Here is a 26,944-nt window from a genome sequence, read left to right as displayed (position 1 = left end):
TTGTTTTAATGTGAGAGGGGATATAGGGCTGTCGAAGGAACAATCAGGTTCGCTTTGGTCCGTTCAGAAATATTTCTTAAAATATACACAAAATTAGGATATATTTCATAAGCATTGATAGGTAATCGGGGGTGGCATGGTGGTGCAGTGGTTAGCACTCTGCCTCACACCCGGGTTCGAGTCTCCGCCTGGGTCACATGTGTGTGGAGTTTGCATGTTCTCCCCATGTCGTCGTGGGGTTTCCTCCAGGTACTCCGGTTTCCTCCCACAGTCCAAATACATGCTGAGCCTAATTGGACTTGCTAAATTGCCCATCGGAATGCGTGTGTGAGTGAATGGTGTGTGAGTGTGCCCTGCGATGGGCTGGCCCCCCATCCTGGGTTGTTCCCTGCCTCGTGCCCATTGCTTCCGGGATAGGCTGCGGACCCCCCATGACCCAGTAGGATAAGTGGTTTGGAAAATGGATGGATGGATGGATGGATGGATGGATGATAGGTAATCCCACTAATTAATAAAATGAAAAAGTAGCCACAAGCCATCTACACTCGGACATGCTATAATCACCCACCTTCACACACAGACCGGGGAGCCCCTTTCAGTCCTGGAATGAGACCAACACGTGATTCCTGAGAAGTGCCGGGTGATGCGCGCTCTATCCCACGGCTGATCTCCGGTCAGTGCTGAGCTCTCCCCCTTCCTTTATGCTAAATCTGGAGCGGTACACGTGCGGGCAGGGGGCGAGCTGGCCAGCGTCACCCCTCCCCTCAGGGACTGTGCTCTTTATTCTCCAATTCCTGTCCAGGTCAGGCTGTTTGCGCTTGTGGTTACGAAGCATTTTGGCCAAGGCTTTCCCTTTTCCCCTGGGCGAGAAAAGATAAGCCTCCCTTTCCCCTGGGAAAGGCAAGATAGGTGTTCTAGCTCTTTCTGTGAGAAACAAGTTATATAAGTGATCAGTGAAGAAACACGTTTGTGCAGTTCACCTGTGGCACGACAATAATGTGGGTGAATCACGGTGGACGATGTAATTGAATCCCGGGGTGTTTAGTCCATACAAGATCAGAATCAGTCCATACCTCAATCCCCTCATAGGTATGTCTGCTAGGTGGAGTCGGTGGTGCAGTATAATCCCGTTATAATGGAATATCATCTATAACAGACGAGGTCTGCCGGCTGTGCACCTTTAAGAACATGCAGAAAAAGCATCGGATATAGCGGACTCGCATATAATGGAGTGTGTGCGAGAGTGTCTGCGGCAGGATACGTGTGTGTGAGAGTGTCTGTGACAGGGTACATGTGTGTGAGAGTGTCTGCGGCAGGGTACGTGTGTGAGAGTGTCTGCGGCAGGGTATGTGTGTGTGAGAGTGTCTGCGACAGGGTACGTGTGTGTGAGAGTGTCTGCGGCAGGGTACGTGTGTGTGAGAGTGTCTGCGGCAGGGTACGTGTGTGTGAGAGTGTCTGTGACAGGGTACATGTGTGTGAGAGTGTCTGCGGCAGGGTACGTGTGTGAGAGTGTCTGCGGCAGGGTATGTGTGTGTGAGAGTGTCTGCGACAGGGTACGTGTGTGTGAGAGTGTCTGCGGCAGGGTACGTGTGTGTGAGAGTGTCTGCGGCAGGGTACGTGTGTGTGAGAGTGTCTGTGGCAGGGTACGTGTGTGTGAGAGTGTCTGCGGCAGGGTACGTGTGTGTGAGAGTGTCTGTGGCAGGGTATGTGTGTGTGAGAGTGTCTGCGGCTGGGTACGTGTGTGTGAAAATGTCTGTGACTGGGTACGTGTGTGTGAGAGTGTCTGTGGCAGGATACGCGTGTATGAGAGTGTCTGTGACTGGGTACGCGTGTGTGAGAGTGTCTGCGGCAGGGTATGTGAGAGTGTCTGTGGCAGGGTACGCTTGTGTGAGAGTGTCTGCGGCAGGGTATGTGAGAGTGTCTGTGGCAGGGTACGCTTGTGTGAGAGTGTCTGCGGCAGGGTATGTGAGAGTGTCTGTGACAGGGTACGCGTGTGTGAGAGTGTCTGCGACAGGGTACGAGTGTGTGCGAGTGTCTGCGGCAGGGTACGTGTGTGTGAGAGTGTCTGCGGCAGGGTATGTGAGAGTGTCTGTGGCAGGGTACGCGTGTGTGAGAGTGTCTGTGGCAGGGTACGTGTGTGTGAGAGTGTCTGCGACAGGGTACGTGTGTGTGAGAGTATCTGTGACCGGGTATGTGAGAGTGTCTGCGGCAGGGTACGTGTGTGTGAGAGTGTCTGCGACAGGGTACGTGTGTGTGAGAGTGTCTGCGGCAGGGTACGTGTGTGTGAGAGTGTCTGCGACAGGGTACGTGTGTGTGAGAGTGTCTGCGACAGGGTACGTGTGTGTGAGAGTGTCTGCGGCAGGGTACGCGTGTGTGAGAGTGTCTGCGGCAGAGTATGTATGTGTCAGAGTGTCTGTGACTGGGTACGTGTGTGTGAGAGTGTCTGCGGCAGGGTATGTGAGAGTGTCTGCGACAGGGTACGAGTGTGTGCGAGTGTCTGCGGCAGGGTACGTGTGTGTGAGAGTGTCTGCGGCAGAGTATGTATGTGTGAGAGTGTCTGTGACTGGGTACGTGTGTGTGAGAGTGTCTGCGGCAGTGTACGTGTGTGTGAGAGTGTCTGCGGCAGGGTACGTGTGTGTGAGAGTGTCTTTGACAGGGTACGTGTGTGTGAGAGTGTCTGCGGCAGAGTATGTGTGTGTGAGAGCGTCTGTGGCAGAGTATGTGTCTGTGACACCCCACCCCCAGTGCATTAGGTGACCTGCCCCACCCAGAGGCACAGGGGAAAAGAACCACTCCCCCAAAATAGGGGCTAGTGGAAGTGGCAGGACTGGGGGGTGAGTGAAGTCAGTATTTAATGTGAGTCGTAGAGGGGTGAGGAAAATAAAAGGAGAAAAACGCAAAGAAGGAATAAAACAAAGACAGGATTGTATTTATATATGATGATTGTGGATGATAGGAGCCGTAATTGTCAAAAAAAAATTAGTGAATAAAAAATTATCACACATATACACTGCTCAAAAAAAATTAAAGGAACACTGAAAACACATCAGATATCAATGGGGAAAAAATCATGCTGGATATCTATACTGATGTAGACTGGGTAATGTGTTAGGAATGAAAGGCTGCCACATCGTTTAATGGAAATGAAATTATCAACCTACAGAGGGCTGAATTCAAAGACACCCCGAAAATCAAAGTGAAAAATGATGCAGCAGGCTAGTCCATTTTGCTGAAATTTCATTACAGTAACAGTATCATACTCAGTAGTTTGTATGGCCTCCACATGGTTGTATGCATGCCTGACAATGTCGGACATGGTCCTAATGAGACCACGGATGGTGTCCTGGGGAATCTCCTCTCAGATCTGGACCAGGGTATCACTGAGCTTCTGGACAGTCTGAGGTGCAACCTGGTGGCATCGGATGGACGAAACATAATGTCCCAGAGGTGTTCTATTGGATTTAGGTCAGGCGAGCATGAGGGGCAGTCAATGGTATTAATTCCTTCATCCTCCAGGAACTGCCTACATGGCCTTGCCACATGAGGCCGGGCATTGTCGTGCACCAGGAGGAACCCAGGACCCACTGCACCAGCATTGGGTCTGACAGTGGGTTCAAGGATGTCATCCTGATACCTAATGGCAGTCAAGGTGCCGTTGTCTAGCCTGTAGAGGTCTGTGTGTCCCTCCATGGATATGCCTCCCCAGACCATCACTGACCCACCACCAAACCGGTCATGCTGAACAATGCTGCAGGCAGCATAACGTTCTCCATGGCTTCTCCAGACCCTTTCACGTCTGTCACATGTGCTCAGGGTGAACCTGCTCTCATCTGTGAAAAGCACAGGGTGCCAGTGGCAGACCTGCAAATTCTGGTAATCTATGGCAAATACCAATCGAGCTCCATGGTGCTGGGCAGTGAGCACAGGGCCCACTAGAGGACGTTGGGCCCTCAAGCCACCCTCATGAAGTCTGTCTCTGACCAAACAATCAGAAACATTCACACCAGTGGCTTGCTGGAGGTCATTTTGTAGGGCTCCAGCAGTGTTCATCCTGTTCCTCCTTGCACAAAGGAGCAGATACCGGTCCTGCTGATGAGTTAAGGACCTTCTACGGCCCTGTCCAGCTCTCCTTGAGTATCTGCCTGTCTCCCGGAATTTCCTCCATGCCCTTGAAGACTGTGCTGGGAGACACAGCAAACCTTCTGCCAATGGCACGTATTGATGCACCATCCTGGAGGAGTTGGACTACCTGTGCAACCTCTGTAGGGTCCAGGTATCGCCTCATGCTACCAGTAGTGACACTGACCGTCACCAAATGCAAAACTAGTGAAAAAACTGTCAGAAAAGATGAGGAGGGGAAAATGCCAGTGGCCTCCACCTGTCAAACCATTCCTGTTTTGGGGGTCGTCTCATTGTTGCCCCTCTAGTTCACCTGTTGATAATTTCATTAACACCAAAGCAGCTGAAACTGATTAACAACCCCCTCCGCTACTTAACTGACCTGATCAATATCCCAGAAGTTTAATAGACTTGATGCTATACTCTGATTAAAAAGTGTTCCTTCAATTTTTTTGAGCAGTATATATTAATACATAGATATGAATGTCCATACATACACAGACACACTTTCATACATATCTGTAATGATGGAAAAACATACAATACATGAATCAAACAATAATAATAATAATTAATAAAAATAACAGCAAAAAAGTAAGGGGGCGGTGGGCGTTGAGGTAGCTTTTATTCACAAAATAGTTTGCTGCAAACATACATCCATCCATCCATTTTCCAAACCGCTTATCCTACTGGGTCGCTGGGGGTCCAGAGCCTATCCCAGAAGCAATAGGCAGGGAACAACCCAGGATGGGGGGGCCAACCCATCGCAGGGCACATTCACATACCAGTTGGGCAATTTAGCAACTCCAATTAGCCTCAGCATGTTTTTGGACTGTGGGGGAAACCGGAGTACCCGGAGGAAACCCCACGACGACATGGGGAGAACATGCAAACTCCACACACATGTGACCCAGGCGGAGACTTGAACCCGGGTCCCAGAGGTGTGAGGCAACAGTGCTAACCACTGCACCACCTTGCCACCCCCAGCAAACATACAAACAACCAGAATTCTAGAAAAGTTCTTTATATTTGAATGAAATAACAAATAAAACACTTTCAAATCACATGAGCCTATATTTTATTCACAACAGAACATGGATAATATTACAAATGTTCAAAGGCCGAAGACCTGTATTGGATGCCCGTGGTCTTCGGGCCCGCAGACGACTCTGCATCACTCATCGGCATGATTGTGTCAATGACATTACTAAATGGGCCCAAGAATACTTCCAGAAAGCACAGTCGGTAAACACAATCCGCCGTGCCATCTGCAGATGCCAGCTAAAGCTCTATCGTGCAAAAAGGAAGCCATATCTGAACATGGTCCAGAAGCGCCGTCGTGTCCTGTGGGCCAAGACTCATGTGAAATGGACTGTTTCAAAGTGGGAAAGTGTTCTATGGTCAGACGAGTCCAAATCCGACATTCTTGTTGGTAATGAAGGGCGCCGTGTCCTCCGGGCTAAAGAGGAGGGAGACCTTCCAGCGTGTTATCAGTGTTCAGTTCAGAAGCCAGCATCTCTGATGGTATGGGGGTGCATAAGTGCATACGGTATGGGCAGCTTGCATGTCTTGGAAGGAACTATGAATGCTGAAAGGTATATAAAGGTTTTAGAATAACACATGCTCCCCTCCAGAGGATGTCTGTTTCAGGGAAGGCCTTGTGTATTTCAGCAGGACAATGCAAAACCACATACTGCAGCTATTACAAGCACATGGCTTCGTCGGAGAAGAGTCCGGGTGCTGAATTGGCCTGTCTGCAGTCCAGATCTTTCACCTATAGAGAACATACAGTAATTACCTGTGACACCCATGGTGCACTGTGAGCAGGTATACAGGCCCACAGAGCATGCAGATAATTATCTGTGACGCCCATGGTGCACTGTGAGCAGGTATACAGGCCCACAGAGCATGCAGATAATTACCTGTGACACCCATTGTACACTGTGAGCGGGTATACAGGCCCACAGAGCATGCAGATAATTATCTGTGACACCCATTGTACACTGTGAGCAGGTATACAGGCCAACAGAGCCTGCAGATAATTATCTGTGACACCCCTTGATCACTGTGAGCAGGTATAAGTACTGACTACTTTTTATATTGAGTCACATGTTTTATGTGAATTACTTTGTACTGAACTGAAGGCCAGTATTTGTCACTATGAATATGTTGTTGCAGACGTCCATCCAGAAATCAGAGCTGGGGGAAAAGATAAGGTCCTTATTCCAATTAATTTTTGGTACAAATATCAATGTGTCTGTCGAATGTCTGTCTGACCATCCAGACATCTTCAGACAGTGAGAATATTATGGGTTTTTTTTCAGTTTATTGTGTAGTTTGATATATTTTGAAAAGGTATTAATAAAATTAAAATTTCATATACCGTATTGAGGATTTCATAAAAACAGCAAGATATCATCTGCATAGAGATTAATTTTGTGTTGACTTATTAGTATGAATTTCATTTATTTCACTGTTCTGTCTTATTGCTGCCACAATTGTTTCTATGAAGATGGCAAACAGTGAAGGAGAGAGTGGGCATGCAGGCCGTCTTCCCCGTCGGAGTGTGAATGCAGGTGATGTCATCCCATCTGTGACACTGCAGCTTTGGCTGAGCTGTACAGTATTTTAACCCAGTGGGTGAAAGACTCTCCGAAGCCAAATCTATGCAATGTATTAAAGAGGAATGTCCACCTGACTGTCAGATGCCATTTCTGCATCTAATGATGTAATCGTGGTTTTAGTATGGGTATGCTGAGCAGTATTGACTAAATTAAATAATCTATGGATGTTGTCTGAGGCATGTCTTGTCTTGATGAAATCTGTCTGATCAGGATGGATTATAGTAGGAATGACTGTCTGTCTGTAACTGAGTGGCGAGAGCTTTTGTAATGATTTTCAAGTCTGTATTCATTTGTGAGAGTGGCGGGTAACTGGATTGGATTGGATTGGATTGGATTGGAAAAGCCCTTTATTGCTGATGCAATATACCATGGCACCAGTCACAAGTACCGGTGAAGAGCAGGCCATCAACCGACCTTACATATACACAGACATCACAGTAGGGGGAAGACCGGCCGGGAGACAGGGGAAGTGAGAAGAATAGAAACAGGATAACATGGTGGGAGAGGAGGAGAATAAAAAAAACACCCCCCAGATTGCACTCCAGTAGGGAGTACATTGTGGGAACCGAAAAAAACACCTCAGCAACATAAGCACATGGGCACTACACCTTACATAAAAATGACACGACTTGCAACAGGTAGGGGAAAGGGGGTGTGGAGGTGACCCAGCAGAGACAGACAGCCATCCGGTCCTGCTGCCATAGAGGCGCTGGTCACAGACCCGCCTGTTCACGCTGGGGGTATGAAGCGGCGAAGGCGTGGGATGGGGGGAGGGTAAGTCCTTGGGATTGGGGGAGAGGAATGCAAGAGAGTCTCACTGCCTTGTTCTTCTGGGGGAGTTGTTAGTTCCAGCAGCAGCCTTGGCCAAGGCCAGTGCTGATATGGGGGAGCCAAATACTTGATAGAATAAGGTTGTTTGGGTTTCCATGCGAGGAGCTGAAATTTCCAGCTCCTCTAATGTCCACGCTGATCTCCGCCATCCAATAATTTTTGCAAAGCTGTTAGCTTCTCCATGATGTTATCCAGTTTGCGATCCATTTGCACAGTCTGCACAGTCTGAGTGCTAACAGCTCTGCCCACTCCATCAATCATTCCGGCCAGCCTAGTGGGGCTTTGAGAGGCTGTCACCGTCTTCTTCAATCTTTGATAAACCAGGGCAATGCCTAAGCCAATCAGCATAATACCTGTAATCATGGTTCCGAATAGGTAGATGTCTTCAATGTCCTCCACGGAAAGAGCTGCCAGGCACACGACCCTCCACCGCTCCCATCCGTCCATCGTGTAGCCAGCTGCGTACGTTCCTGCAGGACAGTCAGGTTCCCCCGACCCTAGGCTTCTCGTCGAGAAGATGGTGTCAATTGCGTTGAGAGACCAGCTGATCAAATCCATAATTTTTCGTGGTTTGGAGAGCAGGGCTGAGAGAGTCTCTTCACAGACACAGTATAAGACAGTAGACTAGACGAGACGAGAGGAGCAAAGCAGGGAAGATAAGGGGAGGGAGAGGGTAAGAAGTGCGACCGCCTCCGTTGAGAGCCAAACGAGAAACTGGAGGGTTGTGTTGGGTCTTTATCAGGTCTCAATAACACTGTAATGGTCGGTAACTGGAGGGCTGTGTTTGGTCTTCTTCAGGTCTCAATAACACTGTAATGGTCGGTAACTGGAGGGTTGTGTTGGGTCATTATCAGGTCTCAATAACACTGTAATGGCCGGTAACTGGAGGGCTGTGTTTGGTCTTTATCAGGTCTCAATAACACTGTAATGGCCGGTAACTGGAGGGTTGTGTTTGGTCTTTATCAGGTGTCAATAACACTGTAATGGCCGGTAACTGGAGGGTTGTGTTTGGTCTTTATCAGGTGTCAATAATACTGTAATGGCCGGTAACTGGAGGGTTGTGTTTGGCCTTTATCAGGTTTCAATAACACTGTAATGGTCGGTAACTGGAGGGTTGTGTTGGGTCATTATCAGGTCTCAATAACACTGTAATGGCCGGTAACTGGAGGGCTGTGTTTGGTCTTTATCAGGTCTCAATAACACTGTAATGGCCGGTAACTGGAGGGTTGTGTTTGGTCTTTATCAGGTTTCAATAACACTGTAGTGGCCGGTAACTGGAGGGTTGTGTTTGGTCTTTATCAGGTGTCAATAATACTGTAATGGCCGGTAACTGGAGGGTTGTGTTTGGCCTTTATCAGGTTTCAATAACACTGTAGTGGCCGGTAACTGGAGGGTTGTGTTTGGTCTTTATCAGGTTTCAATAACACTGTAATGGCCGGTAACTGGAGGGTTGTGTTGGGTCTTTATCAGGTCTCAATAACACTGTAATGGCCGATAACTGGAGGGTTGTGTTGGGTCTTTATCAGGTCTCAATAACACTGTAATGGTCACTGTGCTCATGTTTGATGGGATTTGTGATGCATGTTTAATTTCTCTTACCAGTCTATTGAAGAGTGGAGATAATATGTCCCAAAAATGTCTATAGATTTCTGCAGGGTAACCATCCGGTCTGGTGATTGGTTGTTAGGCATTTGGTTGAGGAACTTATGGAGTTCTTCTGATGTTAATGGTGCATCAAGCAGAGGTGGAGATTTCAGGTGTAGGGAGTACAAATCCAGACCAAGATTTTGTTTAAACAAACCAGTTGAGTCTCTGTGACTGTGACTCTTTATATTCATCTGGTTGGTTGAAACAAAATCTTGGTCTGGATTTGTACTCTCTGGACCTGAAATCTCCACCTCTGGCATCAAGGGCATCTGCTGTTTCATTGGTTAATATGGGTAAGTCTAGATTATTTAAAAATGATTCTATATCAACTGGATCTGGTTCTTCTTCTGAGAAGTATAGGTTCTTATAAAATGTTCAAAAGATGTTAATTTTGCATGATTATTGAAATATTTATTAGAGGAGTCACTTTTACTTAAACGTAATGCTTGTAATGGTCAGGTGATCTTATTTATTGTGGATTTTTTTCCCATCTTTCTGCAGACTGTCAGGCTGTAGAGTCACAGAAGAAGGCTGTTCTTCCCTGGCTTCAGCTCTGAGGTCAAACCCCTCACACCTGAGAGAGCTGGACCTGAGCTACAATCACCCAGGAGACTCAGGAGTGAAGCTGCTCTCTGCTGTACTGGAGGATCCCAGCTGTAAACTGGAGAAGCTGCAGTGAGTACAGAGTGTGTGTCTGACACGCTACAGATACTTATGCATGTATGTGAAGAAGAGGCACCAATTAATAAATGTATACAGCAGTAGTACTATGTCATTCTGCTTCTCCTATAGTGTGGATCATGGTGGAGAGTGCAGGACCAGACCAGGCTTACAGAAATGTAAGTGTGTTTGCATGTTTTTATTAATAATACCATGAATACTATGTTATGGTTATATTCACACAATTGTTGTGATGAGTGTGGCTATTTGCACTGTGTGTAGATGGATTTCCATGTTTGTGTTTAGGTGAGTTTCATGTCATTTTAGACAAACATCCAAACGAGAAACAAAAAATCAAAATCATCACCAAAAATACTATCAATTCATTTAATCATTTTAAAAAATATTTTTTGCAAATGCTTTATAGCTGCTTTTATTATCTTCGTGTTTGTGTGGGAGTGTAGGATGGTTAAATATATTCTGAATTAGTTATACATCTTTAATTTCACAAAAAAAACAATCCTTTGCATTTGTTCTTTTTGCGGATGCTGTGAGTGTGTTTTCTGTGTGAGATTCCTTAGTATTGTCCTAAGGAGGCATCTGTAGGCAGTGAGACCGGACTCTCTCCTCAAGTGCAAAATGTGAATTTGCATTTTTACAGGGTGGTTCTGGAACATTCCTTAAAATTCATGAGAGAATATTACTGATTGGTCACTGAATCACCTAAACCAGGGGAGCCCAAATCCTGTCCTGGAGGGCCAGAGTCCTGCACATTTTTGGGTTTCCCCTCATTTAACACACCTGATTCATCTCCTTGTGCTAATAACCACACAGCTCTTGAGCTGAATTATTTATGGTGGAACAGGGAAAGAACTTTGCTACACAGGGCACCGGCCCCCAGGACTGGATTTGGACACCCCTGCTTTAGGTAGAAGAAACAGGCAGCACAAGTCGATGTTAACTGGCCAATGATGTAGTGCCCCTCTCATAAATATTAATCAGCCAGCCAATCGTGTAGGGCTTCACTCATGAATATTAAAACGTTCTCCTGATCCACGGTGCTATAAGAAATTAGCGTCCGGGACACACTGGATGTGCGGCGGAAAATATCAAATTTCATTTCGGCGCCCATGTTAACAGATTAGAGCGGCCGCGTGCGTGCGCGAGATGCGGGGCTCACGCCTCGCGGTTACGGCGCAGCATCTACAGTCACGCACGCGGTAAGCGGTTCTCTATGGAAGCGTATTGCATTCATCTGGGGAAAATTAATTCTGTTTTTCCGAATTCATGAGATAATAATCCAGTTTTTCAGAGCAATATTTTTCTGAATTAATGAGAACCTTCCTGTTTTTTATGATGCACGATCTGTGCCGGAATCTTCGTTTATATCAGAATCCAGGTCCAAATGTTTATTAAATATCACTTTAAACATGTAATAATATTACTTAAATATTCTGTTATTGATGGCCATTTTCAAGCCGGATGCGCCGGAATTAGCGCTTAGAAGGAAAGACACTGACTTTAGTATTGATCTCTGGTGCCGTTTTGTGGTAAATATGCTTGTGATGAATATGTCTGATGAATGTCGCTGCTTTGTCATTTTTTAATTAAATTAATTAAGCTGTTAGTTTAGCTCGCGCCCCATTTTGGCGGCTCTTCCCGCCGCCGTCGCGCGCCCACTTTATGTTTCATAAACTTCAGTTCCCGCTTCGTTAGGGGAAGCTGTGCTGTTTTTATATCGTGCAGAAACATAGAGTACAGGCGGCCTGATGGGATTAATAATTCTTCCTCCTGCCTACAGACTCCTGCCAGCTGACGCTGGACCCCAACACAGCACACAGAAGCCTGTCTCTGTCAGGGGGGAACAGGAAGGTGACACATGAGTGGGGAGCAGAGCAGCCATATCCGGATCATTCAGAGAGATTTGATGACTGGTGCCCCCAAGTTCTGTGCAGAGAGAGTCTGACTGGTCGCTGTTACTGGGAGGCTGAGTGGGATGGAGATGCAGCCTGGAAAGGAGTGACTTATAAAGGGATCAGGAGGAAAGGAGGGAGTGACTGTCTGCTTGGATACAATGACAAGTCATGGTGTCTGTGCTGTAATACTGTCAGTTACTCTGTCTGGCACAATAATAAACAGACTCTCATACCCATAGAGCCCTCAGACTCCCGCAGAGTAGGAGTGTATCTGGACTGGGGGGCTGGTGCTCTGTCCTTCTACAGAGTCTCCTCTGATGGACTGACCCTCCTGCACAGATTCACCTCCTCATTCACTGAGTCCCTCTATCCAGGGTTTTTTGTTTATAGAAACTCCTCAGTGTCACTGTGACGTGTTGCTGGTTCTCCTGGCAAAAGGGTAAAATCTCTGCTTTTTAACCTTTATAATCATTTTTACTCTGAAATGTACAGAACTGTGCAAAAGTCTGAGGCAGACAAAGAAAATGATGTTTAGATTATCCTCCTGTTGGTGTAAAACTATGATATGATGCCTCTCAAAGTATGTCAGCTTCGCCATTTCAGAACCTCTGCTAAAATCATCCTAGTATTTTCAGCGACCGTCCAGTGCAGCCATGTATTTTTTGACTTGGCCACTAACACACCTCATACAGCTAGTCAATCTCTCACTGACTTTTTGAACCAATATATTTAATTATTTAATTGGGCTGTTGGTGAAATTTAACAAAATCATGGAACGGCTGAGCTGCCCCTGAGGAGAAGTTTGGGAACTGAAGCGGTGTTCATCTATTCATCCAACTAGATATCAGTAACTTTTTAGAAAACAGAAGAAATTATTACCAGGTTTTACTGTGTTACTTTTAATTTGCAGACGTTCTAATGTTAAATTGTGTTTTTGTTCTAAGCCAAAGTACACTTGCTACCCAGATAAACAGCTTTAAACATTTCTTTGGACTGCCTAAGACTTTTGCACAGAACTGTGTGTTTGACAAAAAAATAAATGACTGTGTTCAGTGAGCTGAATAACATGAAAAATATAGTTTAATAGTTTATCTTTCTGACTAAAATGTAACTAAACGTAATCCTGATTGAGGGGGCTTTCCCTCTCCCCTGTATATGTATATTTTATATATTTATGTCCATTTACAGTATTTCCTCCCTGTACAATGACAATAAAGGCTTTCTGTTCTGTCCTATTAATGTCCTGCTTCAGCGTCACCCAAAGCATAACTGAGTAACATAATGAAACCACAGTCTGCTGGATTAAGTTAAATTAACTGTATTACTGCAGCTGAACATAACTGACACAATGACACTCAATCAATGTGTATAATAATCATTTAACTGGAGACATAACAAACTGAAAAAAACTGGAAAATATATTTATGTCCTGTTACTATTCTGCTTCAGTGGATAAAAGTAAATAAAATTATTATTAATGTATTTAAATAAAGAAATTTGATTTGTTAAATAATTAACACCCTTGCCACCCCCACCCCCCAGTAATAGGTCTGGTTGCTCCCTCGTAGGACAGAAGGGGCAGGTGCCCAGGGTCTCTTACCCACCCCCCCACCACACTGTAAAAGGTCTGGTTACTCCCCCATCGGACAGAAGGGGCAGGTACCCAGAGACCCTTGCCAGCCCCACCCCACTGTAAAAGGTCTAGTTATGCCCCCTTCAGACAACGGGCAGGTGCCCAGGATCCCTTACCTCCCCCCACCACACTGTAAAAGGTCTGGTTACTCCCCCGTAGGATAGAAGGGGCAGGTGCCCAGATATCCTTGCCACCCCCACCCCACTCTAAAAGGTTTGATTATGCCCCCGTCAAACAGAACGGGCAGGTGCCCAGGCAGCCTTGCCAGCCCCACCCCACTGAAAAAGGTCTGGTTACTCCCCCATCGGACAGAAGGGGCAGGTACCCAGAGACCCTTGCCAGCCCCACCCCACTGAAAAAGGTCTGGTTGCTCCCCCATCAGACAGAATGGGCAGATGACCTTTTTTAGTGGGGCAGGGCTTGCAAGGGTCTCTGGCTACCTGCCACTTCTGTTCAATGGGTGAGTAACCAGACCTATTACAGTGTGGTGGGGGGGGGGGGTAAGGGTCCCTGGGCACCTGCCCGTTCTGCTTGACGGGGGAGCAACCAGACCTTTTATAGTGGGGTGGGGGTGGCAAGTGTGCCTGGGTACATGCCGTTTCTGTCTGACGGGGGCATAATCAGACCTTTTACAATGGGATGGGGGTGGCAAGGGTGTCTGGGCACCTGCCCCTTCTGTCCGACGGGGGAGTAGCCAGACCTTTTACAGTGGGGTGGGGGTGGGAAAGGTGCCTGGGCACCTGCCCCTTCTGTCCGATGGGGGAGCAACTAGACCTTTTACAGTGGGGTGGGGGTAGCAAGGCTGCCTGGGCACCTGCCCGTTCTGTCTGACGGGGGCATAACCAGACCTTTTACAGTGGGATGGGGGTGGCAAGGCTGCCTGGGCACCTGCCCGTTCTGTCCGATGGGGGAGCAACCAGACCTTTTACAGTGGGGTGGGGGTGGCAAGGGTACTTGGGAACCTGCCCCTTCTGTCTGACGGGGGCGTAAGCAGACCTTTTACAGTGAGGTGGGGGTGGTAAGGTGCCTGGGCACCTGCCCGTTCTGTCTGACGGGGGCATAACCACACCTTTTACAGTGGGGTGAGGGTGGCAAGTTTGCCTGGTTACGTGCCCCTTCTGTCCAACAGGGGAATAATCAGACCTTTTACAATGGGGTAAATTTTACAAAAAAAAAAAATCATTATTTAATCAAAAACATTAATAATTTTATTTACTTAATTCCACTGAACCAGGACAGTAACAGGACATAATTATATTTTCCAGTGTTTTCTGTGTCTTTTATGTCTCCAGTTAAATGATTATTATACACATTGATTGAGTGTCATTGTGTTTGTTATGTTCAGCTGCAGTAATACAGTTAATTTAACTTAATCCAGAAGACTGTGGTTTCATCATGTTACTCAGTTATGCTTTGGGTGACGCTGAAGCAGGACATTAATAGGACAGAACAGAAAGCCTTTATTGTCACTGTACAGGGAGGGAATATAGTAAACAGACATAAATACATAAAATGTACATATACAAGGGAGAGGGAAAGCCCCCCCCCCCAATCAGGATTACATTTAGTTACATTTTAGTCAGAGAGAAAAAGCATAAAACTATATTTTTCATGTTTATTCAGCTCTATACCACCATGCCGCCCCCAGTACTGTACATTTCAGAGCAAAAAGGATTATGAAGGTTAAAAAGTAGGGATTTTACCCTTTTGCCAGGAGAACCAGCAACACGTCACAATGACACTGAGGAGTTTCTATAAACCCGAAACCCTGGATAGAGGGACTCAGTGAATAGGAGGTGAATCTGTGCAGGAGGGTCAGTCCATCAAAGGAGACTCTGTAGAAGGATAGAGCACCAGCCCCCCAGTCCAGATACACTCCTACTCTGCGGGAGCCTGAGGGCTCTATGGGTATGAGAGTCTCTTTATTATTGTACCGGACAGAGTAACTGTGAGTTTCACCACTCAGACACCATGACTTGTCATTATCTCCAAGCCCACAGTCACTCCCTCCTTTCCTCCTGATCCCTTTATAAGTGATTCCTATCCGGACTCCATCTCCATCCCACTCAGCCTCCCAGTAACAGCGGCCAGTCAGACTCTCTCTGCACAGAACTTGGGGGCAGCAGCTGTCAAATCTCTCTGGATGATCAGGATATGGCTGCTCTGCCCCCCCTGTCACCTTTCTGTTCCCCCCTGAGAGAGACAGGAATCTTTTTGCCGTGTTGGGGTCCAGCGTCAGCTGGCAGGAGTCTGTAGGCAGGAGGAAGAATTATTAATCCCATCAGGGCGCCTGTACTTTATGTTTCTGTACGATATAAAAACAGCACAGCTTCCCCTAACGAAGCGGGAACTGAAGCTTATGAAACAGCTCAGGAAATATCGGAGGGAAGAGCCGCCAAAATGCGGCACGAGCTAAACTAACAGCTTAATTACTGGGAAATAAATTACAAAGCAGCGACATTCATCAGACATATTAACCACAAAACGGCACCAGAGATCAATACTAAAGTCAGTGTCTTTCCTTCTAACCGTTAAAGCCGTCGCGTGCGGCTTGAAAATGGCCATCAATAACAGAATATTTAAGTAATATTATTACATATTTAAAGTGATATTCAATAAACGTTTGGACCTGGATTCTGATACAAACGATGATTCCGGCGTCGGAGTTGCGATCCATGAGGATCCAGTATTTGTAGCGATTGTCTGACATGGTCTTTAGTTACAGCAAAGCCGGTATGAATGCATTTCACATGCATCGGCTTATTTCCGTGAAGCATGTCAGACTGTATCTACTGATCCGGGAGAAACACTGCAGTGTCAAGCGGGGCGGAATAGGTGGCGAGCAAAGCCGGCAAACTAATGATAATACCGTCTACAAACCATCAATAAAAGCGGATTAAACTACACAGATCGTGCATCATGAAAAACAGAAAGGTTCTCATTAATTCAGAAAAATATTGCTCAGAAAATCTCCCGCACGCACGCGGGCGCTCTAATCTGTTAACATGGGCGCCGAAATGAAATTTGATATTTTCCGCCGCACATCCAGTGTGTCCCGGGCGCTAATTTCTTTTAGCACCGTGGATCAGGAGAAGTTTTTAATATTCATGAATGAAGCCCTACACGATTGGCTGGCTGATTAATATTTATGAGAGGGGCACTACCTCATTGGCCAGTTAACATCGACATGTGCTGCCAGTTTCTTCTGCCTAAGGCAGGGGTGTCCAAATCCAGTCCTGGGGGGGCAGAGTCCTGTGTAGCAAAGTTCTTTCACTGTCACACCATAAATGATTCAGCTCAAGAGCTGTGTGCTTGTTAGAGCCATAGTATAGGTAATAGAATATGATGTTGTTTATTTGTAATGTATGATATTATAGGAAGTTTAAGGGAGTGACTGTTTATTTGTAATGTGGAATTTCACTTTAATATTGTTTGCCGGATATGAAGAACTGTCTGACGTCACGAGGTAACTGTCGTAAAATGTCAGTAGTGCTGTATGCGACTGAGGGCGCGACAGTCTTTGACCGTGGCTAAAGGATATTATGTTAATACAGGAAGAACTTTCAGTTGTACTGTTACGTTTATATACTAAAGAGTTTGGAAGTTAAACGAAGTCTCGCGTCAATTACTTTATTCTCTCAGAAAGATGATCGCAGAATATTAGAACAGCACTAACAGTGCTAATTACCACAAGGAGTTGAATCAGGGGTGTTAAATGAGGGGAAACCCAAAAATGTGCAGGACTCTGGTCCTCCAGGACTGGATTTGGGCTCCCCTGGTTTAAGGGATTCAGTGACCAATCACGATTAAATGAATTGATAGTGTTTTTGGTGATGATTCTGATATTTTGTTTCTCGTTTGGATGTTTGTCTAAAATGACATGAAACTCACCGAAACACAAACATGGAAATCCATCTACACACAGTGCAAACAGCCACACTCATCACAACAATTGTGTGAATACAACCATAACATAGTATTAATGGTATTATTAATAAAAACATGCAAAGACACTTACATTTCTGTAAGCCTGGTCTGGTCCTGCACTCTCCACCGTGATCCACACTATAGGAGAAGCAGAATGACATAGTACTACTGCTGTATACATTTATTAATTGGTGCCTCTTCTTCACATACATGCATAAGTATCTGTAGCGTGTCAGACACACACTCTGTACTCACTGCAGCTTCTCCAGTTTACAGCTGGGATCCTCCAGTACAGCAGAGAGCAGCTTCACTCCTGAGTCTCCTGGGTGATTGTAGCTCAGGTCCAGCTCTCTCAGGTGTGAGGGGTTTGACCTCAGAGCTGAAGCCAGGGAAGAACAGCCTTCTTCTGTGACTCTACAGCCTGACAGTCTGCAGAGAGACAGACAAAAACTCCCCAGTAAATAAGATCACCTGACCATTACAAGCATTACTTTTAAGTAAAAGTGACTCCTCTAATAAATATTTCAATAATCACGCAAAATTAACATTTTTTGAACATTTGATATGAACCTATACTTCTCAGAAGAAGAACCAAATCCAGTTGATACAGAATCATTTAAAAATAATCTAGACTTACCCATATTAACCAATGAAACAGCAGATACCCTTGACTCCAGAGGTGGAGATTTCAGGTCCAGAGAGTACAAATCCAGACCAAGATTTTGTTTCAACAAACCAGTTGAATATATAGAGTCACAGTCACAGAGTACTCAACTGGTTTGTTGAAACAAAATCTTGGTCTGGATTTGTACTCTCTGGACTTAAAATCTCCACCTCTGCTTGATGCACCATTAACATCAGAAAAACTCCATAAGGTCCTCAACCAAATGCCTAACAACCAATTGCCAGACCGGATGGTTACCCTGCAGAAATCTATACACATTTTTGGGACATATTATCTCCAGTCTACAATAGACTGGTAAGAGAAATAAAACATGCATCACAAATCCCATCATATATGACTGCAGCGACCATTACATTGTTATTGAAACTTGATTAAGACCAAACACAACCCTCCAGTGAGGGTGTGTTGAACCAGTGAGGGGTGAGGAACCAGACGAAGTGCAGCTCAGTAGACGCCTATGAAGAAGATGATTTTAGACCCACAATTTCCCTTGCCCGGACACGGGTCACCGGGGCCCCCCCCTGGATCCAGGCCTGGGGGTGGAGCTCGAGGGCGAGCGCCTGGTGGCCAGGCCTACACTCATGGGGCCTGGTCGGGCACAGCCCGAACAAAGCACGTGGGTCCCCCCTCCAATGGGCTCACCACCCATGGGAGGGGCCATAGGGGTCGGGTGCAATGCAAGCTGGGCGGCGGCCAAAGGCAGGGACCTTGGCGGTCCGATCCTCGGCTACAGAAGCTAGCTCTAGGGACATGGAATGTCACCTCTCTGATGGGGAAGGAGCCTGAGCTGGTGCGTGAGGTTGTGAAGTTCCGGCTAGATATAGTCGGACTCACCTCGACGTGCGGCTTGGGCTCTGGAACCAGTCTCCTTGAGGGGGGTTTGACCCTTTTCTACTCTGGAGTTGCCCACGGGGGGAGGCGCCGAGCGGGGGTGGGCATACTTATTGCCCCCAGGCTGGGTGCCTGTACGTTGGGGTTGACCGCAGTGGACGAGAGGGTAGCCTCCCTTCGCCTTCGGGTGGGGGACGGGTCCTGACTGTTGTTTGCGCTTATGCGCCAAACGGCAGTTCAGAATACCCACCCTTTTTGGAGTCCTTGGAAGGGGTGTTAGAAAGCGCTCCTCCTGGGGACTCCCTTGTTCTGCTGGGGGACTTGTTATTGTGCTTTGTTATTGGACTTCTGTGCTCGTCATGGATTGTCCATAATGAACACCATGTTCAAACATAAGGGTGTCCATATGTGCACTTGGCACCAGGACACCCTAGGCCGCAGTTCGATGATCGACTTTGCAGTCGTGTCGTCGGACTTGCGGCCACATGTCTTGAACACTCGGGTGAAGAGAGGGGCAGAGCTGTCAGCTGATCACTTCCTGGTGGTGGGTTGGCTCCGCTGGTGGGGGAGGAAGCCGGCCTGGCCTGGCAGGCCCAAGCTTATAGTGAGGGTCTGCTGGGAATGTCTGGCGGAATCCCCTGTCAGGAGAAGTTTCAACTCCTACCTCCGGCAGAACTTCTCCCATATCCCGGGTGGGTGGCGGGGGACATTGAGTCCGAATGGGCCATGTGGAGGTGGCTGACCGGAGCTGCGGCCATAAGGTGGTTGGTGCCTGTCGCGGCGGCAATCCCCGAACCCGCTGGTGGACACTGGTGGTGAAGGATGCCGTTAAGTTGAAGAAGGAGTCCTATAGGGCCTTTTTGGCCTGTGGGACTCCAGACGCAGCTGACGGCTAACGGCAGGCCAAGCGGGATGCGGCTTTGGTGGTTGCTGAGGCAAAAACTCGGATATGGGAGGAGTTTGGCGAGGCCATGGAAAATGACTTCCGGATGGCTTCGAGGAGGTTCTGGTCCACCATCCGGCGGTTCAGGGCGGGAAAGCGGTGCAACATCAACACTGTTTATTGTGGGGATGGTGCGCTGCTGACCTCAACTCGGGACGTGGAGGGAATACTTCGAAGACCTTCTCAGTCCCACCGACACGCCTTCCGATATGGAAGCAGAGTGTGGGGACTTGGGGGTGGACTCACCTATCTCTGGGGTGGAGGTCGCTGAGGTGATTAAAAAGCTCCTCGGGGGCCGGGCCCCGGGGGTGGATGAGATTCGCCCAGAGTTCCTCAAGGCTCTGGATGTTGCAGGGCTGTCCTGGTTGACACGCATCTGTGGCATCGCGTGGACATCGGGGGCAGTGCCTCTGGATTGGCAGACCGGGATGGTGGTCCCCCTCTTTAAGAAAGGGGACCGGAGGGTGTGCTCCAACTATAGGGGGATCACACTCCTCAGCCTCCCTGGTAAGGTCTATTCCGGGGTCCGCGAGAGGAGGGTCCGCTGAATTGTCGAACCTCGGATCCAGGAGGAGCAGTGTGGTTTTCGCCCTGGCTGTGGAACAGTGGACCAGCTCTATACTCTCAGCAGGGTTCTGGAGGGTTCATGGGAGTTTTCCCGACCTGTCTACATGTGTTTTGTGGACTTGGAGAAGGCATTCGACTGTGTCCCTCGGGGAGTCCTGTGGGGGGTGCTCCGGAAGTATGGGTTACCGGGCTTCCTTTTAAGGGTGGTTCGGTCCCTGTATGACCGGTGCCAGAGCCTGGTCCGTACGGGCGGCAATAAGTCGGACTTGTTTCCGGTGAGGGTTGGACTCCACCAGGGCTGCCCTTTGTCACCGATTCTGTTCATAGCTTTTATGGACAGAATTTCTAGGCACAGCCAGGGCGTTGAGGGTGTCTGGTTTGGTGACCTCAGGATAAGTCTCTGCTTTTTGCAGATGATGTGGTTCTGTTGGCTTTATCGGACCGTGACCTTTGGCTCTCACTGGGGCAGTTCGCAGCCGAGTGTGAAGCGGCTAGGATGAGGATCAGCACCTCCAAATCCGAGACCATGGTTCTCAGCCGGAAAAGGGTAGAATACTTTCTCCGGGTTGGGGATGGGGTCCTCCCCCAAGTGGAGGAGTTTAAGTATCTCGGGGTCTTGTTCACGAGTGGGGGAACAATGGAGCGGGAGGTCGACAGGCGGATCGGTGTGGCGTCAGCAGTCATGCGGGCGCTGCATCGGTCTGTCATGGTGAAGAGAGAGCTTAGCCAAAAGGCGAAGCTCTCGATTTACCAGTGGATCTACGTTCCTACCCTCACCTATGGTCATGAGCTATGGGTAGTGACCGAAAGAACGAAATCGCGAGTGCAAGCAGCTGAAATGAGTTTCCTCCGCAGGGTGGCTGGGCTCTCCTTTAGAGATAGGGTGAGGAGCTCAGTCATTCGGGAGGGACTCAGAGTAACTGTAAATGGTTAGCAGTCTTGCCCCTTTGTGTGCCTGTTTCACTGGAGAATTTCCTGTCTAAAGTGCACAGGTTTGCTGTTTCCCTGGTTTCTGCTAGAATAACATCACTATTTTTGTTTGTATGTAAATATTAAGATGCAGTTCAACAGGAATCCCTCTGAAAATACAAGACCTACTCTAAGGACCCTCCGCATCGAGGGGAGCCAGATGAGGTGGCTCGGGCATCTGATTAGGATGCCTCCGGGACGCCTCCCTGGGGAGGTGTTCCAGGCATGTCCCACTGGGAGGAGACCCCGGGGATGACCCAGGACACGCTGGAGAGACTGTGTCTCTCGGCTGGCCTGGGAACGCCTCGGGATCCCCCCAGAGGAGCTGGATGAAGTTGGGGGGGAGAGGGAAGTCTGGGCCTCCCTGCTGAGACTGCTGCCCCCGCGACCCGACCCCGGATTAAGCGGAAGATGATGGATGGATGGATGGACAACCCTCCAGTTATGGGCCATTACAGTGTTATTGACACCTGCTAATGACCCAACACAACCCTCCAGTTACCCGCCATTACAGTGTTACTGACACCTGATAAAGACCCAACACAACCCTCCAGTTACCGGCCATTACAGTGTTACTGAGACCTGATAAGGACCCAACACAACCCTCCAGTTACCGGCCATTACAGTGTTATTGAGACCTGATGAAGATCCAACACAACCCTCCAGTTTCCGGCCATTACAGTGTTATTGAGACCTGATGAAGACCCAACACAACCCTCCAGTTTCTGGCCATTACAGTATTATTGAGACCTGATGAAGACCCAACACAAGCCTCCAGTTACCCGCCATTACAGTGTTATTGACACCTGATAAAGAGCCAACACAACCCTCCAGTTACCCGCCATTACAGTGCAATTGAAACCTGATAAAGACCAAACACAACCCTCTAGTTATTGGCCATTACAGTGTTATTTACAGCTGATAAAGACCCAACACAGCCAACCTTCCAGTTACCCGCCACTCTCACTAATGAATACAGACTTGAAAATCATTACAAAAGCTCTCGCCACTCAGTTACAGACAGTCATTCCTACTATAATCCATCCTGATCAGACAGACTTCAAGACAAGACATGCCTCAGACAACATCCATAGATTATTTAATTTAGTTAATGCTGCTCAGCATACCCATACTAAAACCATGATTACATCATTAGATGCAGAAACGGCATGTGACAGTCAGTTGGACATTCCTCTTCAATACACTGCATAGATTTGGCTTCCGAGAGTCGTTCACCCACTGGGTTAAAATACTGTACACCTCAGCCAAAGCTACAGTGTCACAGATGGGATCACATCACCTGCATTCACACTCCGACGGGGAAGACGGCCTGCATGCCCACTCTCTCCTTCATTGTTTGCCATCTTCATAGAAACACTTGCGGCAGCAATACGACAGAACAGTGAAATAAATGGAAATCATACTAATAACTCAACACAAAATTAGTATCTATGCAGATGATATCTTGCTGTATAACCCTCAACCCTCAATATATGAAATTTTAATTTTATTAATACCTTTTCATATCTATCAACATACACATTAAACTGGAAAAAAAACATAATATTCTCACTGTCTGAAGATGCCTGGGATTCAGCTGATTATGACTATTTCACACCGGAAATATCCGGTACTTGGGTATCTACATCTCCCACAGGCTGCCAGACTTGGTTACCCTGAACTACACCCCCTTACTCAAAACATTAGATGAGTCTCCCACTCTCATGAATAGGACCTATTTCAGCAATGAAAATAAAATTACTCCTCCAGAATAATTTCAGAAAAATTCTTTCAAACTCTTAACTCATTAATGTCACATTTTTACTGGAAAAACAAAAACGCAAAATCAAACATTCCACATTACAGAAAAGTAAATCTCTAGGTGGATTACAAGCTAATTTTTCTTCATTATTACTTAGCAAATCAACTGCAAGACATAACTAAATGGTCACACTACAGTAGTAACAGCAGCTCATGGTTACAGCAGGAGCAACTGTACTGTAAAAATCTCAGACATGCAGACTTACTCAAAATGTCATTAAAGAAACAAAACTGCTTTAACAACACAGTGCTGCCATTTCCACAGCACTGACAGCCCAGTGGAAAGCCATTAAAATCACTAACTGTACTCTCAGAACCTGTAAATACACGCCAATCTGGAATAATCTGGACTTCCTACTTCACAATATCACTATTCACTATCACTCACGGGAACAGAAAGGGATTACACATCTCCACCTCCTTTTCAGTAACAGTCATTTCATGACATTCGAAGACTTAATCCATAAATACGAGTTGAGAATATGCAATTTTTCTAATATTTACTAACTGAATCCAGCATCAAAACCAAAATGAACCTCACACATAATACACTGAATCCTCCTCAGATGAGACAACATTCTGCAACTTAAAAATAAAAATAAACTAACCTCTAGAATATATAATCCTCCATCTGCGACAGATACTTTGATATTTGTACCAAAATTTGATTGGGATAAGGACCTTATCTTTTCCCCCAGCTCTGATTTATTGATGGACGTCTGCAACAACATATTCACAGTGAAAAATACTGGCCTTCAGTTCAGTACAAAGTAATTCACATAAAACACTCAATATAAAAAGTAGTCAGTACTGATACCTGCTCACAGTGTACAAGGGGTGTCACAGATAATTATCTACATGCTCTGTTGGCCTGTATACCTGCTCACAGTGCACTATGGGTGTCACAGATAATTATCTGCATGCTCTGTGGGCCTGTATACCTGCTCACAGTGTACAATGGGTGTCACAGATAATTATCTGCATGCTATATGGGCCTGTATACCTGTTCACAGTGTACAATGAGTGTCACAGATAATCGTCTACATGCTCTGTTGGCCTGTATACCTGCTCACAGTGCACTATGGGTGTCACAGATAATTATCTGCATGCTCTGTGGGCCTGTATACCTGCTCACAGTGCACCATGGGTGTCACAGATAATTATCTGCATGCTCTGTGGGCCTGTATACCTGTTCACAGTGTACAATGAGTGTCACAGATAATTATCTGCATGCTCTGTTTTCCTGAATACCTGCTCACAGTGTACAACGGGTGTCACAGGTAATTATCTGCATGCTCTGTTGGCCTGTATACCTGCTCACAGTGCACCATGGGTGTCACAGATAATTATGTTCACTATAGGTGAAAGATCTGGACTGCAGACAGGCCAATTCAGCACCCGGACTCTTCTCCCACGAAGCCATGCTGTTGTAATAGCTGCAGTATGTGGTTTTGCATTGTCCTGCTGAAATACACAAGGCCTTCCCTGAAACAGACGTCCTCTGGAGGGGAGCATGTGTTGCTCTAAAACTTTTATATACCTTTCAGCATTCATAGTTCCTTCCAAAACATGCAAGCTGTCCATACCGTATGCACTTATGCACCCTCATACCATCAGAGATGCTGGCTTTTGAACTAAACGCTGATAACACGCTGGAAGGTCTCCCTTCTCTTTAGCCCGGAGGACATGGCACCCTTGATTACCAACAAGAATGTCACATTTGGACTCATATGACCATAGACCACTTTCCCACTTTGAAACAGTCCATTTCAAATGAGTCTTGGCCCACAGGACACGACGGCGCTTCTGGACCATGTTCAGATATGCCTTCCTTTTTGCATGATAGAGCTTTAGCTGGCATCTGCAGATGGCACGGCGGATTGTGTTTACCGACTGTGCTTTCTGGAAGTATTCCTGGGCCCATTTAGTAATGTCATTGACACAATCATGCCGATGAGTGATGTAGAGTCGTCTGAGGGCCCGAAGACCACGGGCATCCAATACAGGTCTTCAGCCTTGTCCCTTACGCACAGAGATATCTCCAGTTTCTCTCTATCTTTTAATGATGTTATTTACTGTAGATGACAAGATTAGCCAATTCTTTGCAATTTCACATTGAAGAACATTGTTTTTAAAGTATCCCACAATCTTTTTATTCACTCTTACACAGATTGGAGAGCCTCTGCCCATCTTTACTTCTGAGAGACTCTGCCTCTCTGACATCCCTTTTAATGCTAATCAGGTTACAGACCTGATATCAATTAACTTAATTAGTTGCTAGATGTTCTCCCAACTGAATCTTTTTAAACTTTCTTGCTTTTTCAGCCATTTGTTGCCCCTGTACCGACTTTTTTGGGACATGTAGCAGGCATTGATTTTAAAATTAGCTCATTTACTGGATAAAGGTGTACAATTTCCCAGTTTGAACATTTGTTGTGTTATCTATGTTCTGTTAGGAATAAAATATAGGCTCATGTGATTTGAAAGTCTTTTAGTTGTCATTTCATTCAAATTTAAAGAACTTTTCTGGAATTCGTGTTGTTTGTATGTTTGCTGATGTTTGCAGCAAACTATTTTGTGGATAAAAGCTGCCTCAACGTCCCCCCCTTCTTACGTTTTTTGCTGTTATTTTTATTAATTATTATTATTACTGTTTGATTCATGTATTGTATGTTTCACCCATTACTGATATGTGAGAAAGTGTGTCTGTGTATGTATGTACACTCACCGGCCACTTTATTAGGTACACCTTGCTAGTACCGGGTTGGACCCCCTTTTGCCTTCAGAACTGCCTTAATCCTTCGTGGCATAGATTCAACAAGATACTGGAAACATTCCTCAGAGATATTGGTCCATATTGACATGATAGCATCACGCAATTGCTGCATATTTGTTGGCTGCACATCCATGATACGAATCTCCCATTCCACCACATCCCAAAGGTGCTCTATTGGATTGAGATCTGGTGACTGTGGAGGCCATTTGAGTACAGTGAACTCATTGTCATGTTCAAGAAACCAGTCTGATATGATTCGAGCTTTATGACATGGTGCATTATCCTGCTGGAAGTAGCCATCAGAAGATGGGTACACTGTGGTCATAAAGGGATGGACATGGTCAGCAACAATACTCAGCTTGGCTGTGGGGTTGCAATGATGATCAATTAGTACTAAGGGGCCCAAAATGTGCCAAGATAATGTCCCCCACACCATTACACCACCAGCCTGAACCGTTGATACAAGGCAGGATGAATCCATGCTTTCATGTTGTTGACGCCAAATTCTGACCCTACCATCCGAATGACGCAGCAGAAATCCAATCCAATTTTTCCAATCTTCTATTGTCCAATTTCGGTGAGCCTATGCGAATTGTAGCCTCAGTTTCCTGTTCTTTGCTGACAGGAGTGGCACTCGGTGTGGTCTTCTGCTGCTGTAGCCCACCTGCCTCAAGGTTCGACGTGTTGTGCATTCGGAGATGCTCTTCTGCATACCTTGGTTGTAACGAGTGGTTATTTGAGTTACTGTTGCCTTTCTATCAGCTCGAACCACTCTGGCCATTCTCCTCTGACATCAACAAGGCATTTTCACCCACAGAACTGCCGCTTGCTGGATGTTTTCCCTTTTTCGGACCATTCCCTGTAAACCCTAGAGATGGTTGTGCGTGACAATCCCAGAAGATAAGCAGTTTCTGCAATACTCAGACCAGCCCGTCTGGCACCAACAAGCATGCCACGTGCAAAGTCAGTTAAATCACCTTTCTTCCCCATTTTGA

At 46.6% G+C, this 26,944-nt stretch overlaps 1 protein-coding gene across 5 annotated transcripts in view; it reads left to right on the top strand.

Moving 5' to 3' along the window:
• The window catches only part of LOC125725217 (NACHT, LRR and PYD domains-containing protein 3-like), a 457,448-nt gene that overhangs the window by 52,523 nt on the left and 377,981 nt on the right, over positions 1 to 26,944 (top strand). For 4 of the 5 annotated variants that reach the window (XM_049001941.1, XM_049001939.1, XM_049001942.1 and 1 more), the window contains one exon: positions 9,723 to 9,896. The exons of the other annotated variant lie outside the window; for it this stretch is intronic. In XM_049001941.1, coding sequence (XP_048857898.1) covers positions 9,723 to 9,896 — 174 coding nt within the window. The remainder of the gene's footprint in view (positions 1 to 9,722; positions 9,897 to 26,944) is intronic. 5 annotated transcript variants of the gene reach the window in all.

This window comes from Brienomyrus brachyistius, unplaced genomic scaffold (assembly GCF_023856365.1).
Source record: "Brienomyrus brachyistius isolate T26 unplaced genomic scaffold, BBRACH_0.4 scaffold63, whole genome shotgun sequence".
In the NCBI taxonomy this organism is placed as follows: domain Eukaryota; kingdom Metazoa; phylum Chordata; class Actinopteri; order Osteoglossiformes; family Mormyridae; genus Brienomyrus; species Brienomyrus brachyistius.
The sequence above is the reverse complement of the archived record's forward strand: the minus strand, read 5'-3'. Positions and strand labels throughout refer to the sequence as shown.